The 22,750-nt window shown below is 46.0% G+C and overlaps 1 protein-coding gene across 4 annotated transcripts in view; it reads right to left on the reverse strand.

Moving 5' to 3' along the window:
• Positions 1-22,750, reverse strand: part of EXOC6B (exocyst complex component 6B) — a 311,854-nt gene that overhangs the window by 69,986 nt on the left and 219,118 nt on the right. For all 4 annotated transcript variants that reach the window (XM_080379561.1, XM_080379560.1, XM_080379559.1 and 1 more), the window contains 2 exons: positions 18,191-18,332; positions 5,195-5,268 (listed from right to left, as the gene is read on the reverse strand). In XM_080379561.1, coding sequence (XP_080235687.1) covers positions 5,195-5,268; positions 18,191-18,332 — 216 coding nt within the window. The remainder of the gene's footprint in view (positions 1-5,194; positions 5,269-18,190; positions 18,333-22,750) is intronic.

Below are 22,750 nucleotides of genomic sequence, written 5' to 3' on the forward strand. Positions count from 1 at the left end.
AACCACAAAATATAAAAACAAGTTAAGAAAAACAACCCAGGGCTTCCTGCCTGGTGGGAACAAACGTGCACGCTGTCCTGGATGCTGCCTCGGAACTCGAGGAGGGGCTGTCTCCACCTTCCCACCATAACACTGCCTCAGGGAACAGAGCAGAGAGGTGGCCAGAGCCTTGCAGTGTCCAGTCCAGGCACAGACCCATGGGGCCTTGGCCCTTTAGCCTAAATTTGGAAGGGCTTGCCCTCAGCCACTGTGCCTGGGGCTGGCTATGGAAGCCCTGGACCACATGGCAGCAGTAGGAGACAGGGTTACACCTCTCTCAATACAGGCTCACCTTGCACAACTCCAGCCCTCCAAGTGCCTTTAAAGCAGCCAACAACCAAGTCAGAGCTTTAAAAACCTGATTTATCAGCTGGTGTTTTCATAAGAAGCTAAGCTGGATATCCACGAACACCAGCATCACTGAATCTCTCAGCGTAACCTTACGGTTTGCTGCTTCCTACACGGCAGCAGGTGGTCCCTTAAAACCAAGCATAGAACCAAGAAATCCAGGTTTCGCCATGGGTTTCTCCCAAGGTTGAGCCTAAGGGATGAGCACACTGCAACTTTTCTCCTCTATTTTGGCTTATATTTTTAGACACAGATGTAGGGCCGTTACACATTTGAGACCCATCAACCAAACATGGCCAAAACGGGCCAGGAGGTTCAAAAGTCACTGGGGGAAATTAAGACGGATGCAAAGATGGAACAACCGCACATTTCACACAACTAAAAGCTCCTGCCTAACTTCGTATTTTGCCTTCTACATGAAAAAAAAAGCCCCTTCAGCAACTATGCAAACGATGAAGAAGAGACAGGAAACCTGTATGAAGGGAAGAATGGGGCACAGAGCAGGGATGGAAGGGAACTGTGTTCCTAAGGGCAACACCCTTTTTATTAAGCATCTCCATCAGAGGTAACAGGGAAAAATTAATGCATCAGAGGGAGACCTCTCATTACCCAGCTGGCCAGCATCCAACACGCACCCACAATAACCACAACCAGCTTTCAAACACAGTAAGAAGACGCACAAAATGATTGCTACTGGGCGAGCGGTAAGCAGAAGAGCTGCTCCATGCCCAGTGATAGCGCTTGCCTGTCAGCCTCACTGATGGGGTTTGAAAAGCTGATGCTCAAATTCATCACTACCACCAAGTTATAACCATAAAGTACTCCAGAATAAATGATGGAGCAGAAGGGTGGAACCTCCCTGTCCTCATCCCTTGCAGGTCCGTGTGCCCCCAACAAGATGGGCTCCTGCCTTCCTTTCTCTAGAACTCCCTTGATGCTGAAGCTTGCACTTGCAGAGGAAATTCAGCCCACAGGATTTATAATTTACTGGACAGACAGAGAGGCCTAGAGTAAGGAGCTCTAATTCATTGAGTACGTTCCCTCGCTACAGCCCAGAGTGAAATTCTTCGAGTGCTGGAGACAGATTTTCCTTGGCGGGCGGCCATGAGTGTCGATCTGGCTTGTAGGAGAGATCAGCAAGGCTGTGGATTGCAGCGACTTCACAGACAAACATAAAACCTTCCTCTTCAACTAACTTTCTTATAATAAACCCAAGAAAATGAAAAGCTAAAACATTTCCAGCTGGCCAGAATCTGCGGGGAGAACAGTGAACTTATTGCATGTGCAGGCTTGGGGCTGCTTTGAAAGCTCCTGGAGATCTTCAGTGGTATTTGGACATTCAATGCTATTTGGACAGAAGCGCCTAAATCACTTTTGAAAGGAAGATGCAGAAGACTAAATTATTTAGGTGCCTTTCATATTTTAAAGAAGGTTATTTATGGAACTAAATTTATTTCAGATTTCCAACATATAGCACTGAGTTTGTAAGAGCAAAGTTTAATGGGAAAAAGTAACTTGTTTCCTTGTAAAGCCTTAAATATTTGAGTATCACTGTCAGACCCTTGTTATAAAAGGGCTCTTACAGAAGGATTTGAGATGCAACTTGGTATACTTTATCACCTCATTAAAGGCATTTGTGGATTTAGAATTGTCCCAGGATGGGAAGAAAAGTCCCTTTTAAAATTACTGTCTGCTCAGAATAGCAATTTTGATTCTCAGGGCTTTACTCTTTTCCTCTTCACCATTAAGGTGATGGAATTGCTCCCAACTTCCTTGAGCACAAGGGAAAATCAGGCTTGTAATGTACAGAGGGATCTAACACTTGAATCCACTGCACTGAACAAGGAGGAACTCCAATGCTCCTAGACCAGGGGTCCTCGAACTTTTTAACCAGGGGGCCGGCGTGCGGATGCAGTGGCAGGCAGTCATTTGCGTCTGCCTGGTTTCCCCCCCGAACCCCCGGCGGGGGGGAGGCGGGCGGGTGTCTGTAAATACCGGGGGGCGGATTGAGGACCCTGGGGGCCGTATCCTGCCCACCGTCCATAGTTTGAGGACCCCTGGTCTAGACAATGACATTTTATAGGGCTCATTTTCCACTACAAGGATCTGTATTCAAGACACAAACCAAATGACTACGGTTTTCTATCATTTTGTAATTTATCGTACTAGGAATTAATTTTGGTCATTCCCTTAAACTTAATTGTCCCACATTCCTTTGAAATTTTTCTCTCATCTACAATTGCTCTGTAACAGCCAGTACTGAAATATATCGGGCCAGGTGGGGAAAGCCTCTTTAACCTGCCTGCTTACTTGGTGCATTTTTTTGCACAGTCATTTTTCCTTCCTACATAACCAAGCCAGACTGCTTCTGCCTGCTCGTGCAAAGCCACACTAATTGACAGAGCAGCTCCAAGGTAAGTATATACCTACCTGAAACATAAACCTGAAATTACTTGTAACATTTTTGAGAAGGCTGTCCAGATTTCAGGTTGGAAACACGCTTTTAGCAGCTATGCCAGCGTTCGTTCCTCTGTGAAGGAAAACAGCCAGAAACACAAACACTATCAGGTGCTATCTTTGTCCTCGTTCACAGCTTTAAGTCAATATTGTGTTAACATCTGGTGGTTTAAAAGAGAAAGAATGCAATGTCCAAAATGAACAAACTATTAACAAGTCGAAGAACAAATCAAACACCTCTCTTTGTTGCACCCCTTCATCCACCCATCCTTCCAGCTATCCCCTGCTCCCTGACCCTGCACCTGGAGCTGCAGTCCAAGAAGTCCAAGGGAGCACTGGAGCTGTGACGGCCCCAGAGCGGCTGACGGAGCTTCACACAGATGGACTTTAGTGACACATGGCATGTCACGGGATTAGGTCATCAACAGGATGAAGGGAGCAGGGAACTCCTTCACCTTTGTACATTATTGCTAATCTCCATAAGCTGGTGATAGGTGGATTCTTCTCTAATTGGAGCAACAAGATGTCGTCCATTATCTGTATCATACTTGGCATCAACAAGCATCCCTGCTATCCAGAAGCTCTAGGACTGCCTGTCCTCACCTCAAACTCAACAGGCCAGAGCATCTCCCCCTTCTCCTTGCAATATTCAGAAAAGCTGTAATTTTTAAATGCAAGAAAAAAAAAATTTGGGACTACCCTTCCAAAACCAAGCAGAGAACGCCGTGTACAAAGACGACCATTTGACAGAGGAGGAGGAATAGGAGAGCGCTACTGTTAGCTTTCTCCTTGCCAGAGCTGAATTCACTTGGCTGCGTTTTGCATTTATGAGCCGTACAAACATTTCACTGCTAATGCACTGGCTCAGAATAGCTGAACCTCACCGAGCATTTTTAAGGCATTTCACTCTTCAAACAGCCACAGCTTTCCTCTTCAAAATCCCCGCATTCATGTCCTCGTGCTTGGAAAAGGACCAAAGCTTCCCATTTCCTCATACCCAGAAGGTTGTGAGCGCATTGAGTGCCTCAGTCAGTAAAGTGCCAAGAAGCTAATGAAGATAAAAGTGTCAACGCGTAGCAGTGATAACACACACCTTTCCCATGTAGCTCTTTTGACCATTTTGCAAACAAATTTGGCAGTTACCGGCAGGCCCGCATTCGAAAAGCGAACGCGCAGCAACTTGATGATATTAAACTTATTGCTGCTCTGCAGAAGTGTCATGGGATGACAGATTGCTCCCTGCACATCAATTGGATTCAGAGAGGTTCTCAAACTCTTACGGGTTAAAAGCAGCTCCAGCATGAATCAGAGTCCCAGTGGTAAGGAGATCATCGATACAAGGGATTATGCAGATTTAAGAAATACCCTCGGCACCCGAAAGTTTTCAGAATGCAAACTACGTCAACCCTGAAAACAAGAGGCACTGCATCATGATGGCAGGAGGGACAAAGCCAGGGGGGTTTAACAGACAAAAAAAGATTGTTTTAATAGGAGAGAAGCATCAGTCATTGAGTCTTACTTCATTCAGACTTTCTATCCAACCCATCCATCTTCAGTGCCAAGAGATGACAGGACCACCTCACTTTTTCCCCCCAGCCCAGTATATCAATAATGCCCATTTCTACCCCAAACAAATGACTTGCTAGAATGGCCCTTTTCCCTAAACTGGCTTGCCAAGCCCCACAGATGCCTCAGTACCTGCTATGGTCAACTTGGCCCTAGTGGGGCCCCCTCGAGAGGTGGCCACCGATGGGTGGAGCCTTTCCCAATCATCTTCCCCAGGAGCCACTTTGTCATTCATGGCTGGGGACCATCTGCGGAAGAGGGGACCGGGCAGGGGGGGGACTGCCAAGCCAAAGACGGACACAAACGGGTGCGCACACAGGCATACTCTCCCCACACAAACCCGAATGCAAATTCCTCCACCCTCGCAAAACGCCTCTGTGGGCATTATCTGTGAACAAAAGTCCTCAAGGCGGGCGGTCTCTGCATCACTGCTCTCTCTGTTAGCACCACCTGCTTGGCGTCAGCCGGGAGAGTCGCCGAGTTATCTTTTTGCCGCGTCTGCAGAAGCCAACGGGAGCACAATGGACCCCATCGGCCAGGGTCAGGCATGGCTTTCTTTCTCGCCCCCGTACCACCAGCCCTTTTCACCTCCACCATCTCCAGGACCCCGGCGCACTCAATAAGGAGATGGCTTCGAGCGCAGGGAGGAGGAGGAGGGGGGAAATATAGGTCTCTGGCGTAAATCACTGACGCCGTTTCCCCTCCTCTCCCTTTCCTTAAGACCTGATGGTCTTCAGTCACACATCTTAAAAGAAAAACAAAAAACAAAAACACAAAGACTTACTTGTCTCAAGTCGATGAAGGCCAACTGCAGCGTGTCCCCTTGGAACCCAGGCACTGGGCCGGATCTGGCAAACTCTGTGGGAAAGAAAAGAGGATAAAAAGCGCCTTTAACTAACCATGGACAGGGAGATTGGCAGACGGATGACAGGGAAGACAAGAGAGGCTGGGGGAGAGGAGGACCGCGCTTCTAAGGAGTCATGTCTCCCTCCCTTCAGCGTCTTTGTTTGCCCTTCAAAATTCGTGTCATCAAAACACCATTAATTCCACCGTCCTGACAGCAAGGAAACTGTACTAATTCGACCTGAAATTTATTCCCATGAGCCGTACTGGGCTTCAGAGTATTTGTTTTGTGAATGGACAAACAACTCGCCGAGAAGAAAGGGGGGGATGGGGGTGGAAAAGTTTTTCCTCTCAACACAATAAAATCTTCAGCTGTGAAACTCTTTTCAGTTCCGAAAGCTATTTATATTTTAGGGCGCTGAAGGAATTTTCTAATTTCACGCCTGTCACCAGGCTCCATAAGCATTCTTCAAAAAAATATGCCCGGCCACATCATTAATTATTCGGCAACAGATTATTTGCATTATCTGGTATGGTGCGCTAATGCCAGCATACAGTCACCCCAAATGGGAAGAATCACGGCCATTATGTGGCATATTTATTTATGTTGGATGAAGACATCTGACAACTGAATAACATTGGCTTCTAAAGGGAAGAGAGTATTTCCAAGGCCACATTTACCTCCATCCAGTGTAATCTGGGCAAAATTTCATACTTAAGTCATTTATTTTTCTTCTAATCCATTATTCAAACCAAGTCTAAAATCACTGAGGGGGACTTGAATGAATCCACATCAGAGGACCTTAGCTCTTCCATGCCATTTAACAGCTTTTGCTTGGTAGCGCTCACGAAGCCAATGACTGCACACATTCAAGTGTGTCTTTTGAAGATATGCCTGAGGTTGATTTTGCCCAACTTCACTTAATTTTCACCCTCTTTAGTTACAGAAGTAATGGCTTTATCTCTGCTCTCCATGCAACTTTTCATCACCAAGGGGACCTAATTTGTGAAGCCACAAGTCAACGTCATGAAAGACTCAAGAGGGAGCTTCTGCCTTCGGCTGAATTTTGTTGCTCCTGCAGACACTGAAGATGCTGCACGCTGGAAGGAAATGTTTTCTTGAGATGCAACCACGCACGATGGCAGAAAGGAAGAAGGGAGGGAAAATATACACCAACATACAGATTCTGAAGTTGTAGATGGCCCGTTATCACCCAACTATTCTGGTTTTTACCACAAAGGAACTCAACACAGCTCCTGCAGCTCCACAAAGCTGAGGATTAAGGATGGCTTGGCAATAAGGAAGGAGGATTTTGCCTTCTATCTCCATGACTACACAGAGGTACTAACAGACAAAGCCTGTCCTGTCCTTAAATGCTAAGCATAATCATTTCATGCCAGATGGTCTTCTCCTTGACTTCTCCTTCCAAAAGTTATCTCAATTTTCAGGCAAATGCCACAAAACAAGGAAAGCAAATCATCTCAGTCCTATTTTTAAAGACCTCCTACAGCAGCCCAGTCCCCCATGGCTCTAACAAGAACAGACTAACAACTTAGACACTGGATTCAGCCCTATTCCTCAGCCATCTTATTTCTGGAAACCAAAGAAGGGTTATTTGTCAGCTTCCTTGCTCCACCTTCCATTAAAATCTTTGGATGGAGAACATCCTTCAATACAGACACAGGTACCTCCAGGGGCACAGCGGCCAGTTTTCAGACAGCCACAGCTTTGCTTTTTCATATTTTCTGATGCCAGAAGAGCTCTAAGATTAAAGCCATCGCTCATCTTTGCTGCCATCAGTCAAGTGACAACTTCTGCTGTTCAATAGCAAACACGGCTGTAAAATCATTCCTTCTATCCAGCATTACTTCTAGAAATGAATAATAAAAAATAAGAAGAGAAAGTATGTACGTGACTGTTGGCATTTGGGTTCTGGATTGGAAAAGCGTGACTCAAAGCCAAGAGAAACCACCCGTGGTTGTGCCTGCAGACTTTGCCACTTTTCCACAGGATGGGACTGGGCAGAGATAGGAGCTGCTCAGCTTCCAGCCAGTTTCACTGACCAATGCTGCAATGTTCAGGCTGCAAACAGTCCAAAGTGAGTTTACGTTTAACCCTCAAAACCTGTTTTAATTAATTGTAACTGTAAAGGCATTTTAATGTACGTTTGCTATAAAATTTGACTGCAGCTTGCCTGAGCCAGCACACATGCAAGGGAGGACTAACACAAGCTTTCTGACTCTGATCTGCAAGGGATAAATCATCTTTACACATTTGCTCTACACCCCACTGTCTCATCTGGAAAAATTATCCCCAAAGCCACATCAATCCTAAAACACCCCCACTTTGGAAAAGCACGTACCTGAGAAGCTAAAAACATTTAGATGCGAGAAACAGCATTTGAGCATCCCTTTGAGAGATGAAACTGCCCTGGGCAGCTCAGTGGCGCAGGCGTCCCTGCGTTGAGGTACCCAACAAACCGGCTGAACCATTATGTCCTACCCTCTAAGGATGGGGTCACATCGTGTTACCGATTATATTTGGAGAAACCCTGGAAAACAGAAACCCTGAAAGGACTGCAATGAAAGAAAAAATTCTATTTTGGATTAAGGGTTTCCCAGCTGCTAGGAATCTATTTAGAAACACACATGGAGTTGTGAAATTTAAGATCTTCCCGAAAGCATGAATTTCAAAACCTCATGAGAAAATGCCTGTGACTGGGTTTTGAATGTTTTCACAAGACTGGTGAATTTATCACTACCATCGTCTGCTCATGAGCAACCCAAGACAGATTTCATCCCAAGACACGGTTGCTCATTAGCAGCTCACCTTTAGCCGCCTCGTCCTCAGGAACTGTATGGGAGGAAGGCTGGGAGAGTTATGGAGTGATGCTACTCTTTACCACGGCACATTACAGCAATGATAGCATGGTGAACCAACATTTGCTTCAACAGTAATTCTCAGCAAAAAAAACCAGATTGGAGTCTCTACTGCATTAACAGAACACTTGACATCCAAGAAGTGAAATGACGTATGAGATCATATTATTTGTCTTACAGAAGAAATGAGACCGGGAACACGGCTCAGACACTGGAAGAAAGCTGCTACAGCACTCGGCTGCGAGGAGCACGAAGAGGAATGAATGCAATGCTTCACCCCACGGTTGTTAGAAAAATAGCCGTACCTTCTGAGCACGAAGAGGAATGAATGCAATGCTTCACCCCACGGTTGTTAGAAAAATAGCCGTACCTTCTGTAATCGTAGGTCACATTTTACATACCAATGCCACAAACTTATTTTGAAGGAGGAATGAACAAAGTCTTAAAGAAAAAAAGAAACAAAGAAGAGAACAGAGCTTTAGAGGAAAGACACAGCCAGTTCTTCTTGGTTTTAATCTCTTCAACCAGATTTCAGGATAATTTTCTCGGAACAACCAAGCACAGTGCTGGCCTCAGTACTGTCGGGTTTGTTTATTGTACTGTCTCCACTACCAAGGCAAGTGGCAAACATAGCAAGCCACCTACAGTACAGCCCCTTGAGCAGAAAATCACAAGAGAATAGAGCAGATCAGTATGTGGCTGTTTGTACAAAGCATTTAGCCAGGCTAAAGGTTTGAGAGACTTGTGTTCAGGCCAAAAAAGTAATGTCTTTGCAAGGTCTACAGGCTTGGGCCACCCAGGGCAGGTCACAGGGGGACTCTAACCTCTCTTCCAAAACATTTCACTGATGAAAGAATCAAGGAACAGGAACCGTTAAGCCCTTTACAATGAACAAAGAATAAAGAGTTCAAACGCACACCAGAAAAAGAGACATCCACTGTAAATTAATTATACAGAACGGGGGAATCTCTTTTTGTATACCCTACACGGCTAGGCACACAGGGAGAGAGCCTTACACATATTGTGCAGTTCAAATGAACACAGCTGGCGACTTCATTCCTCAAAAACATCATTTTGAGGGCAAGGCTTTCTCTGAATTACACGACACCGTCAGAATCCATGACAGCAGACCTGCAGGACTGAGGTTACAGCAGCTCCTGCTGAGGGGAACCTGCACCATCTGCTTGCAGTTGCATCAGCCGTGACCAAGACTTTGTATCTGGGGAACAGCCATCTCGGCACTCCTCAATGGAGGATGTAGGTCTCAAAGTCATCTTCCTTAGACAAACCCTTGGAAGACTATCTTAGAAAAGCCAAGCAACAGGACCTCTTGAGCCTTTACCCAGAGGCACATAATGACACCTTGAGGAGGCACAAGCAGAAGAACAAATCTCTGCGTGGACTCTGGAGAAGCTGGGAAGGGAATAAAGGTAAGACATGATGGGTAGGAATTAAGGCAAGAGGAACAGAGAGAAGATCCCAATTTCCATATTGAGCTTATACTTCACCCACACCATTCCCACACAGCCCTGCTTTGAAGCTGTTCCCCATTATAGGCGAAATTATTAAAGCTCATTCCCATCTGGGGAATTCCAGAGAGCTGCGGGGAGAGGGAGGAGTTATCCAAAATACATTGAAGTGGGTCAGATTAAATAAAAATTTCTACTCCTCTCCGTCATTCATTCCTCTGATGGAACAAAGATGAGCCTGGAGTCCTGTTACCACACAGAAACGAGTGGTCCCAGGGGCTGTGATGGTTTGCTGACAGGGCTGAGGAGCATTTGCATCCAGAGAGGCACTTATCACGGAAGGACCACTAGATCTTTTCAAGTAAAAGAAAAGGAAGCTCTTCAGAAGAAGTTATACGAGATGCGTGCCAAGAAATTTGGTCCCTGCCAATCCGTAGGACAGGTTTACAGAATCAAGTTACAGATCTACACAGGTTCCCAAACCCATAATCCAAGACGTACAGGGGAAGTCTCTTAGTAGATGTCAAGTTCTCAGCTCCATTAAAATACTAATACTAGGAAAAGTGGAATGTGGGCATCTCACCATTAGCTCATTCAAGCCATAAAGGCTGACAAGCACCAGTCGCTTGTGTCCACAATGGGCGGGGAAGGGAAGGGGGGTGCAGAGCTGAGGAACTGTGTGCTCTTAAAATGGATCAAACAAAATGAGGTGTGGAAAGAGGAGTCTTCTCTTCCTAGAGTTGCAAAGGACTGTAAGGATGAGTAAATAAAAATCAGTAGGTATCCTGGTAACAAAGGAGAACACGGGAAGGTGTTGGAGATGGAGGATATCAAAAATGTTGCAGCAGAAGTTAGAGAAAAGAGGGCAGGAGAGGCTGTGATGCCACTGTAGGGTTAGCAAAGTTTAGAAAGAAGACAGAAGAGAAGGAAAGCAGAAAGAGAAATACTAAAGCTAAAATGCTAAAGGAGACAAGGTGATAGATTATAGGACAGATGAAAGCAGAATATAAGGCAAAAAATCAGGTGATGGTTAGAGAGAGCAGAAGCAAGCAAGAGCTCTCAGCTCAGGAGCAAAGTAAAAAGGCTGGAGAGTTCATTTCTCTCTGAGGTCATGCAGACTCCCAGGATTTGCTCAAGTCAGACTTGCAAAGACCACTTAGTAGTGTGCCGTAGCAGAGTTTAAATACTTCCCATCCAAAACCAAAAAGGGCACGGTTTTGGTAGCTAATTGATGGGGAGTCATGCGCATCTCCTCCATGCATATTTATATGCACTAATTCACCAGGCATCGCTCTCTTTGCCACTGCGAGTACTTTGCAACCTCTAAGAAAGGTCAGTGGAGGGAAATGAAGGCAGCACTAAATAAATTAATGATATGCCCAGGGGAATAAATTCAGGGTGAAATAAGGGAGGATAAATCTAAGCATAGGAAGGTGGCACAGCCGTGGACCAGAGGCTCCCCCTTCCATGCCCTCTGTCACTCGGCGCTCCAATAATTCACCCTTCCCATTTCAGAAAGCACGTACGGCTGCGCTTGGAAAGCAGCTCTGCTGTCAATACAAATCACCCCACTCCATTTTAACAGCAGTAAAATGCAAAGTTTTGTTTCCCAGTGAGAGCTGACTTTTGACAGGTGAAGAGGTGAGAAGGAAGCGATGTGTTCCTCTCATCCTCCAAGGGAATGGCACAGGTCACAGGCACCACAAGCAACAGGCACGTGTGGGCAAAGGACCAGACAAACAAAGGGTCTGCAAGCTCCCAGAGATGAGCTGAACTATATGCTTGTAAGGACATCACGATCTGCTTGCTCCTCACTGAAAAGGTGTTCTTTCAAGCCATCCATGCAGGCAGCTCGTGCAAACTGCTCAGCCTTCTATTTGGGACAGTCAAGGACCTTAATGGCACTTTCATCAACAGGTAACAGCTTTCTAAGCTGCCAAAATCCATGATCCAGTTCAGTTACGTGCCTGTACACTAACTACACCCGCACGCCCTCGAAGCTCAGCGCCCTCTGCCCAGAACCGCTGTTTTTCTTGCTGCTCAGCCCTGCTCCAGGTTGCAATGTTCCAGGATGCAGCATCAGTGCATGACCCCGAGCCAGCACTATGGAGGAAAGGCAAGGGAAGGAGCTGTGTTTGCTCCTGACGCACCCAATAAAGCGCTACTGAGTGCTACAATGAGCTGAAATTTAGGCAAGAAAAGTCACCAGGAGGGAAAAGAGGGATGCTTAAAGAGTAGGAGTATCTGAGCGTGCTGCAGGGAAGGAAAGCAGCCTTGCCATGGAGCACAGCATCCCCAGAGCGAGTGCAGCAGACATCTACGAGGCTTTGTCTCAGACCTCCCAGCAGCAGGAGACAGAGGAACAGCAATCCCAGCCCATGGTGAAGGAGCAGCGATATGGCAAGTGCCCCAGGGCATGGCAGGCACCTGAGCCAGCCCAGGGGGTAAGATAACCAGTTTTCTGAGCAAGGCCTGGCTCCTAAACAAAGGCTGGCACCCCTTGGTTCGGAGGACACTACCTTCAGGCACTGCAAGGCAGGTGGCAAACCAACCCTGCTCTTCCATCAGCTTCATCGGCCACCCACACACCATCACTGACCGCTGTCACCCCAGCCTGCAAACTCCTACAGCTCTTAATATCGCAACATAAGGAGTTCCTACCAACTGTCCAAACCACAGCCATGGTCCTTTGACACCATCACAACCCAGGACACATGTGTTGTAGCTCTGTCTGGCATCACGGGCTAATACAGGCCCTCTCCCTGGCTGCTGCCACGGGTGAGGAGCTCACACGCACGCAGTTGCCACCAGCTCAGCCAGCACAGAACCACCACTGGCTGCACTGACGCAGCCCTACAAGCACTATGTCTCCGGAGGATCTGCAGCTTTAATTTCTTTTAAACAAATACCATTTTTTAACCATACATCCAAGTGGCACAGAGAGGCACCTGACTGAGCCGGTGAGCCACTAATATAATAAAAAGCTACCATGTATTGCACGACTTGAAGAATCACAGAATGGTTTAGGTCAAAAAAGACCCTTAAGATCAGCCAGTCCAACCGTTAACCCAGCACGGCCAAGGCCACCACTGAACCATGTCCCCAAGCACCACAGCCACATGGTTTTTGAACACCCCCAGGGATGATGACACCCCCGTCCCCGGGCAGCCTGTGCTAGCGCCTGCCAGCCCTTTCGGTGCAGAATGTTCCCTCGCACCCAATCTCACCCGCCCCTGGCGCAACGTGAGGCCGTTTGCTCTCGTCCTGTCGCTGGTTCCTGGGGAGCACAGACCGACCCCCCCGGCTACAGCCTCCTGCCAGGCCGTTGCAGAGCCACCGGGTCCCCCCCAGCCCCCTTCTCTCCAGGCTGACCCCCCCGCCCCCCCAGGCTGGTGCCCCAGCCCCTGCCCCAGCCCCTGCCCGGCTCTGGACACGCTCCAGCCCCTCAGTGTCTGTCTGGCCGTGAGGGGCCCAACGCTGAGCCCAGGGTTCGAGGTGCATGAAGAAATCAGCATCAGGGGCATGGAGATTTCTCTCCTGAGGTGATCTGCTAAACCCCTTCCTTCTGTCATTGCAACATCTCCTTTTCTCCCCCAAAATTCAAGTATTGCTGGTGCACTGTGACAGGATGGATACCAGCAAGCACACAGTGCAATATCCTAAATTCAGGAAGTTTGTCCTCAAACCCGCTCTGCTCACCTCTAGTGCCATGCACGCCAGTCCCCGCCGGGTTGCAGGTTGGAAGAACATCAGGCAGCCATCTGCACGGCGCCAAGCCCACAGCCTGCGCTTGAGGGAGAGGACTGCTCTGGTGTGGTGGGCAAACCCCGGCATCTTACACAAATAATGGGATTTCCGTGTGGGAAAGTCCTCAGAGCCAGACAACGCAGCCAAGAAGGAGGTGGCAAACGACTGCACCGGGCCCTGTATCGACACATTTTGGCACGCTCATGTGTCAGGCTGGAGGATTCCTCAAACTGCCAGAGACATCTGTGTTTCTTATTGACTGCCCCCAGGAGTGGGCTGACTGAAAATTGGGAGTTTAATGAAATTTTAAATATAATTTTTATGGTGCTTTTAATTTCTCATAAAGCAGCAGTTAAAAGACTTTAGAGATTATGGAACTGCTTATTTTATGATCTAAGTATTGTAAAAACAATCTGCCTCAACCACTGCTGGAAACAGTTACATAGATGGGAAACACTTCTGTAGGAGAGAGAGCAGCCCCCTTTTGTTTTCCTCTTTTGGTTGTAATCTCCAAATCTGGGTGTTACGTTTGATTCCCACTAACTCTGAGGTACAAGAGAGAAAAAAGAATTATATACATACCAGCACCAGGAGGTCCAAAAAAGAGCAGAGCAGGGGACTGGGCTACAAGGCACACAGATATTACAAAAAGCACATTGCACACAGTTAAATCTTGGGTTACAAATGTACTCTGGATGACAGCAAGCCCATTTTAAAAAGCAAATGCCTACTCTGAAAAAAGCATCACCTCTTTCATTTACAGGTTCACAGGAATGTGTGTGTTAGGTGGGGTTTTCTTTCCTCTCCGGTTGTTTTTTTTTTTTTTCCTCTTTTCAAGTTGGCTTGTTGGGCTGGAGCCAGAACTCACTTCTCAATGGAGATATAATTAGACATGTCCTACTGTATCTTTCAATTCATTTAACCTCTATGCCTTATTTCACTTCAGTTTTAAAAAGGAGGTGAGGGAATCTCTCTTGACCACATAATAAAAGAGCTATGCAAAGCCAAGAAACAAGAAAGAGTTACAAGTAATACCTGGCCAACAACAGCATTTTAAAAATTACTTTTGCCCTTCGCTGGACATTAGCTGTGCCATCCCTGCACACGCATCACTGTAAAGCTGCACCAAAAGATTTTCAAATCTCTAACACACACCTTAGGAAACAGGTTTTTGCTGAGGCGGGGGGGAGGATATCCACAGCATCACAGAATCCCAGACTGGTCAGAGTTGGAAGGGAGCTCTGGAGATCACCTAGTCCAACCTCCTGCTAAAGCAGGTTGCACAGTCACATCCAGGCGGGTTTGAATGTCTCCAGGGAAGGAGACCCCACAGCCTCTCTGGGCAGCCTGTGCCAGGGCTCTGCCACCCTCACAGTAAAGTTCTCCCTCACATTCAGATGGAACTGCCTGTGTCGCAGTTTGTGCCCCTTGTCCTGTCACTGGGCACCACTGGGAAGAGCCTGGCCCCGTCCTGACGCTGGCCCTTGAGGCATTTGCAGACATGGATAAGATCCCCTCTCAGTCCTGTCTTCTCCAGGCTAAACGGGCCGGGTCTCAGCCTTTCCTCGTAAGGGAGATGCTCCAGTCCCCTCATCACCTTCGTAGCCTCTGCTGGAACCTCCACAGCAGTTCCCTGTCTCTGGAACTGGGGAGCCCAGCCCTGGACACAGCACTCCACCTCAACTAGTGCCTTACGTCTCCTCAAGGGCTTTGCCAAGCCAGAGGCTCCAGCACCACTGTCTCACCGGGGGGGATAACGTCCCAGGGAAAGAGCTCACACCTTCCCCAGGTTTTTTTAAATTTAAAAATCCAGCACATGATTTTTGCAACTTTGCAGCCCTGCTCTTCCTTGCCTCTTTCACATCAAAAATGCTGCTGATGTATATGGGACTATTCATAAGCCAAAACATGCGAGATTTGGCTCATAACATCTATTTAACTTACTGTTTCTCCCCAGTCCTCCAAAAGCTTTCTTTTTGAAGGTCATAAAACCAATAAACTGTACATTCAGTGCTTTGAATGTGCAAAACAAGCATGTTTCTGGGGAGGGGGATGTATAGTGTATGGCCTCGTGCTTTCCCCGAGCACCACCCAGGCTTGCAACTGCCTGGTGCCAAACCTCAGCCTGATGCAATGGTTCACGCAGCCATTGTATGCTGACAGGACAACAAATTATTTACAAATCAGGAAATATTTAACAAACACAGAAGTCTACAGAATTCATTTACCAGTGTCTTGTTTTAAGCCTAAGCCACCACGGCTTTCACCTCTATAGTTGTTATCTATTGCGTGTATAAACCCATTTTCTTGTAACACATATTATATCTACTCTAATATGGAGCAAATTATCTGTACCACCTTCAAACCATGGTTAATAAATGATTAAGTCCTTCATTAATTTGCCTCATCACTCTCTTAACCAGCTGATACCTTTGGCATTCACAACAAACTTTAAAAAAAGCCTAATAAACTCTGGGATTGAGAATCTGAAGCCCCGTTCCCACATCACAGAACTCTGGATGTGCTCCAAACAGCTATAAAATCCTATTTTAATATGATAAGGACACAATCAAGCTGCTAAACTAGGTAAGGCTTGGCCATCTGGGGAGGGGATAGAGGGCTGGAGGCAGAGACATGAAGTCAAATATGCAACTGATATAATAAGGATGCGGAGATTTGCACCTGCGCTTTCCAAATCTAAAAAACAAAACAAACAAAATAAACCCCAAAAAACCAAACAAAACCCTTGCAAACTGAAATATGTTTTCTGAATATACCAGTTCACTCTTGGGATCGGCTTTTCCTAAAATTAAAATCCTGATGCATTGCTTCTCAAAAATAGAACTAAAATTATTCCCAGTGTCAGCAAAGTCAGCAGACAAAAGGGATGAAGGAACACATTTTTGCTGCCGAAAAGGAAGAAAAGGACTTTGTCTGGGTTTACTGTTCTTGGGGCTGACAGTGATGGATAGGAAGGTTACAGCACCAGCATTTGTCTCCATTCCCCTGCCCGCACTGGCATCTCGGGCTGGGGCTCGGGGGAGTGGGTCACCTCTCCCGCTGCTCAGGTTGGCATCACCTGCTCTTCAGCTTCTGAGTGCTCCTGGTTTTGTCTCACCAAACAATCAGAATTTAAGGAATCATGCTTTTAAACTTGATATTAAACTTCATCCATCAGGGGCTTTTAGGGAAGAGCTGGTGCTTAGTGACCCACGTTGCTGATGGGGTAGAAAACTGCAGGGTTACAAGTCTGTTTGCAGCCAAAAGAAAAAGGGAGGAAACTATTATTTATGACAAATGCTTCCTATTATTCTCAGCAACATCACCTGTCCCCCTGCAGACACCGATTGGGAACACAGCTGCTACCGGTACAGACCTGAAGTGCTGATGGGACACAAATTAGCAAGAATTTAGGGCTGAAGGCATTTCTGAAAGAAAAATAAGGCATTGCTTACATGATGACATATGCTATAGCTGCAAATTTAGGACAGGATTCATTAAACAGGGATCCTTCTCCCAGGCTTTCAACCAAGTGCTGGAAATTAGCAAAAGGACATTAAAAAATTAAAATACGCTCCCTACGAACACCAGAAATCTTACTGGGTGATGTTTCTCAGAAACGAATTTAATCTCACTATTGATGGGTACAGCTGAACTGAAACACAATCAGCAGAACGTTTTATAAAGCGCGGAAGAATATTTTTTTAAGTGCCAGATGATAATGAAATCAACACAACTGATTTCATTGAGTTATCAGAGACAGGACAAGCAAGCTCACTGCTATTTTGGCTCCAATAACATTCACATGGAGGCCAGGGAATATTTTGCTGTTGGCATTATTGGAAGCCACATGGGGACAAAAAGCATTTCAGAAGACTCCACAGTAAACAAGTTTATCAGTATCTAAACAAGATACATCCCAACCTCCACCTCAACCAAGAAAGCAAAAAAAGGTGGATATTTGGAAAATAACTTCCCCAAAATACTTTACCAAAGATTTCCTGAACTCTTTATCAACAATATCAAGCTTTGGGTTTTCCATAGCCACGGTCCCTAATCCATCACAATATTAACCACAATAATAAATCCATCCCACTCATAAGGGAGAGAGGTTCCTGTGCAGAAGTGTGTTCACCCTGATACAGCTTAATTATGAAGGGGGGGGGGGGCACGGAGAAAGTGTTTTGTCAGGCTTGTGCTATATTTTTTTAACCCTTTAATTAAAGTAGGATAACAAGCAACTTGAGGGAAACCTTAGGATTTCAGAGCTATATCAGGTGAACCAAAATGAGCAGGTTTGAGAGCAAAGCCATGGTCCTGGCATCACAATGCCCCACATACGTCTCTGAACAGATGTAGCCACTTTGTCACAAAACATCTCTTTTACTTAATAGTGATTTTGCAAGAAGGGCTCGCTTTGAGAAAAAGATCTCTGCAGCAGACAGGGAAGATGAGCAGCTGTGGTCAGGAGAGGACAAGAACATAAGCCGGTGACCATTTCCAGAAACAGCCATATGTAAACTGATTTCTCTTAGCCTCCTCTTTTATGCACTCTGATCTCTCCTATTTTTAAAATATTTCATCTCAAAAAGCTGGGATGGTCTAGAAAGCATCAAGGCAGCATTAAAGAGAAAAAGGAAGAATAAAACTTTGATTTCTTAGAATTTGCTGGGCTTCTTCTGTCCTAAAGATATTGCCAAGTACCCTCATGGACAGCAGCAGCAAGGTCTGCAGGTGCTCACCGCTCCCAAGTATTTGGCATCTTTCAAAGCCCTGGCTTGGGTCCTGACACACAAAGAGGCAAAACGAGACATGGAAAATGAGATGATTTTGCATCTTACGTTCACACTCCTCCACGTCCAGGTTGAACTGCTGCAAGGCGCCCAGCGTCAGCTGCCGCACTTCGGCTTCCAGCAGCAGCTGCATCAGCGAGGTGGAGAGGTGTTTGCACGCCGACATGCAAGCCGTCTGTGCCACCTTCCCCTGCAAGAGAGAAGGGAGACTTATTAAAGCCATCAAGCACAAAATGCAAGAGGACCTCTTTAGACCAGCCTCTTTAATGCGCCCCACCTGCTATGGGACCTTCACATAGCGCTCAGTCTCACAACCACCGTCAGAAAAGGGAATCGCCTTTCAGGATTCCCCATTGCCACTAGCAGGATTAGACCTTGTCAGGTGCAGAGTGCCTGGCAGCAGCTCAAATCCAGGAGAACCCTGAGGTGTTTAGAGCTCTAAGCATCTCTCATTATCACATCCTAACACGGGCAAGACAAAACACCGTATTTTATTCCACATCTTACATATATTGCCTGAAGTAACCTCGTTGATAGGTCAAAGCAGTGCTGATGACAATTCAAAACTCCAGCCTACAACTAAACCAGCGTCCATATATATTCTGAGACAGGAATTTCAAAATCCTTTTCCAACAGCAGAGGCTAATAGTTTAAGGTTCAGTCTTGGCTACCAGGGAGCAGAGAGCTGAGGCCATAACATTGATGCTCTCCAGCCCCATTACAGTGCTGTACAGCACCTTCCAGGTGTCAACAGAGACTGAGGAGAAAGAAACATCAAGGCGAGAAGGTGACTGAAGAAGTCAGTTGTGTTTACATGGATCGGGTTGTTCCCCAGGGCTGGGTGGTGGGGAATAACCTCAAGCACCCAGATGCATCTTGCACCTGCTTGTAGCGTGGGGAATGTGGTTATCAATGCTTGCCTTCTCCCGAGCCATCCCTAATTTCTAGTGATTAAACAGGGGGGCTACAGAGAAGCAGCTATGGCCAAGGCTGCCATGTGGAGAGAAACTACTAACATCCCTTAAAATGTTTGTATTTATAACAAAAGTATAAGAAGTTGAGTTTCAGCTATTAAGGAATTTGAGAACATTGTTATGAAATATTTATTCTGAACACATTTTCTCTAAGCCACCACAGTTATGTTTCACTTGTGAGGAACAACTGAGATCTCAAGCTATAAATCACATGAACAACTCGTGGCAAGAGGAGTTACCCTAGATAGACCTTCCATTTTCTGATTGAGAAACAACTGCGAGGCAAGAGAAGAGTAATCACAACAATTTAATTAGCATACTTAAATTTTTGAACTGTGGAATTTGAAACAGCTGATTTTCAAACTATGGGCAAAGCCCCTGCACTGACAGAACTGACCAGTCAGGTAGGAAGCTCGGGATGCCTCTGAGGAATTATGGATGTTCAGAGAAGAGTGGTACTAAGGAAAAGGATGATAGTGGGGGTACATATGGCCTGTGGAAAAGGAGGAAGGGAGATGGGTGCTCGGAAAGCTCCATCTCCTGGAAAAGGCCGTAAGCAGGTCACTGAGCTCAAGCACCCACGCCCTGACCTGGCTGTAGCATCAGCTACCAGGACAGTTGCCGGCAGGAGAGGGAAGCTGATGAGCACGGCCATGAAGAATTGAGATCCTCCATAAAGACCTAGAGATTCTTGATGCTCTTGAGATGCCACGAGGGGACAGAGAAGACCTTTCCAACTGCAACAAGATGTCCCCGCCCAGGTGCTAGCTGGCCCATCCTGCGGAGGAGTGATGCTCTGCCATATAGGAGCCCAGTCCTCCCAAGGGTCAGGCTCAGGAGCAAGCAGGGAGCACTCTGCATTTAGCACAGTGCTTCACAAAATCCAATTTGACTGACCAGAAGCATGAAAGCAAACCCAAAGCACCCATAAGGCCATTAAACAAACTCAGACCGTCTCATGCACACAACACTTAGAAAGCTGAAGCTTCTCCTATTCTTACTGAATTTATTTTGCATCACAGCAGCAAGTCTCAGAGCTTACAGGTACCAAGCTCTCAGTGAACTAAAACCAAGCGTCACTTTGGGGTGCTGAACACATGGGAGCATCTCTTTTTCAGTTTATCCGAATTTCTCCCTCATTTCCAAATGCTCAAAAGATTTTTCCCATTCCTCAAGTATTGCTGCCTGCCATACAAGATTTGGGGCAGGTAAGATTTGCCTGTGCCTACAACATGTATTAAACCCATAAAAATGGGGAAATCCTGTGACATGAGAGGACAGACTCGCACAAACGTGCTGGCTGATGCTGCACAGAGCAATCCTGATGTCTGCATGTGCAACCCCATGGTAATATTTCTGCATAATGGCGCTACCCTGAAAACAGCTTCAGTAGGAGATTATGTTTTCAAATGCACACAAAAGACTTTAACATGCTTTCTTGAAAACAAGGAGTGGCTTACAAGATCTCACAGATTTTTACAAGCACTTTACAAATTGTATTTAAACTAGGATTAAAGCGAGGGGTTTACACGATGTTTCACGACAAGTATCACAAGTTTCATTCCGGTGGCACGGAACGATGAGCAAATGTTTGGCGCATGAGCTGCAAAGTGTTTTTACCAGCTTTGCAAAGTTGTTTTGGATCTTCAGGCTGCATTCATCTTCAGCAGGAGGAAAAGAAAATACTTTAAAAAAAAAAAAAAGAAATAGAGCAAACCCATGCATTATGGGGCAGGGTACTCCATCTCCACTGTTCCCTGCCATTCCCAGGCTCCAGGAGTGTTCATTACTCACCTCCAAACACCTTTACTAAAATTAACATGAAGCATGGCAACCATAAAGTTTAGCGGAGCCTTGGGTTTTTTGTTGGGTTGGTGTTTTTTTTTTTTTTGCTTTTCATCATTTACTTGTGCCTTTCTGACACATTCGGTTATTTAAAACATTGCTCTAGCCAATTCCTCATCCCTGACCGCAGTGGGAAGCACACCGCTACCCATCTGTGATTTTTCTTCATTACTTCACACAGACACTTGAGTTTTTGCTATGACTGAGTAGTTTTGATCTGTTATTGAGCAGAAGACCCAGATGGAAGCAGAGGATGAGAAAGCAAAGCTCGGAGGCTATGTCCTGAGACTGCGACCCATGCTGGACATGGGGGACAGGGCTCCTTACCCTTTTTGGAATCACATGACAAAATCCCAACAAGTAGCTGATACCTGCACATCAGCATGAGTTTGCTTAGAGGCTTGCAACCCTCAGAGAAGCCTTGGAGATGCTCACCCCCAAGTGAAGTCAAAAGGAAAAACCTCCAGGAAGGTTTTCTGCCCTGTTGACACAAATTTAAGAGGAGCAACCTTCTTGCATGCCAAGCAAGGGTCAGACCAGCATGCGTGGAGGTACCTAAAGGGTTACCTACGCCTGCAACAGCCACAACAAACATGCCTGCCACGGTGCGCGCATTCCTCCGGCCAGCCAGGCTCGACGGAATAAAGCGTGAATGACAAGCGACACCAGGAGGGCGTGAAAAAAAGCAAATAATTGAGATGAAATGTCAAGTTAATAAGCCTAACGCAAGGAAGACGGGTTGGAAAAAGTAATTTAATCATCAGAGCTTGACAGCACAACAACTCTGCTGAGTCTTCGCCACGAAAGCGGCGTGTAAGTGGTATTCTAGGACATTCTTTGGGAGTATTTTCTGCCACAGCTCATTGCAGAGATGGTAAAAGGGATCAAACTGACAAGCCCAGGAGCAGCTTCAGACTTAGCTTTCCCTCCTCCTTCCTTTTTCACACAGGATCTGGCCTGGCCCAAAATTCTTTTTAGGTGCAAATGTGCACTGCATCTTTGAAAACTCTGAAGCTGAAGCTCCTTGGGGCCAGCTGAGAACCTGACCTTTTATTTCCATTATTCTTAAGGTTTAAACACCAAAAAAACATTCTGCTTTAAAAAAGATGCAGTCTTTCATCTTAGATTTAAGAACATACAGATGCCTGACAGTTGAAATCCAATATTACTGGATGAAAGACAAGAGTATATACAGGTGGGTTTTTTTTCCGCCTTTTAAACATTAATCCACTTTTCCTTATATTTACTATTAAAGGGCTTGGAGATACCATAGGAGTTTAAATTATTGTGCTAAATGTCTGGTTAGAGAAAGGAAGGTATCACCAGGGATGACCAACACCTCACTCCCTGGGCACCAATATTTAAAACCCTTCCGGAATTTATCTTTTTCAATGTTATAAATAAGCCTGAACTGAGTCTTACAAATAAGACTCAACTTAATCCTTTTCTGCCTCACCCCTACACGCAGCGCAACAGATGCCCACTTACTCCTTGTAAGATCAGCAATGGCTTACGAACATCAATTTTAGACTATTCCCCTAGAAATAAAGTGCAGTATCTGCTTGATAAGCAGCTGCTGTTGACAGGAGAAAAACCAGCGCCAGGACACTGATATATCACTACTAATAAGCTGCTACTGCAAGTGAAGAAGGTTGTTTGTATTCCACTTGGGAAGGGAAGGTTTGGGCTGCACGCTGGCAGGCCTCAAGTACATCCTCATACCACAATGTGCTCATCTTGGTTCTCTGGCACTTATTTACGATTGAGGTTCACTTTGTAGTGTTATTTT

Source organism: Falco punctatus, assembly GCF_963210335.1.
Source record: "Falco punctatus genome assembly, chromosome: 1".
NCBI classification, from domain to species: Eukaryota; Metazoa; Chordata; class Aves; order Falconiformes; family Falconidae; genus Falco; species Falco punctatus.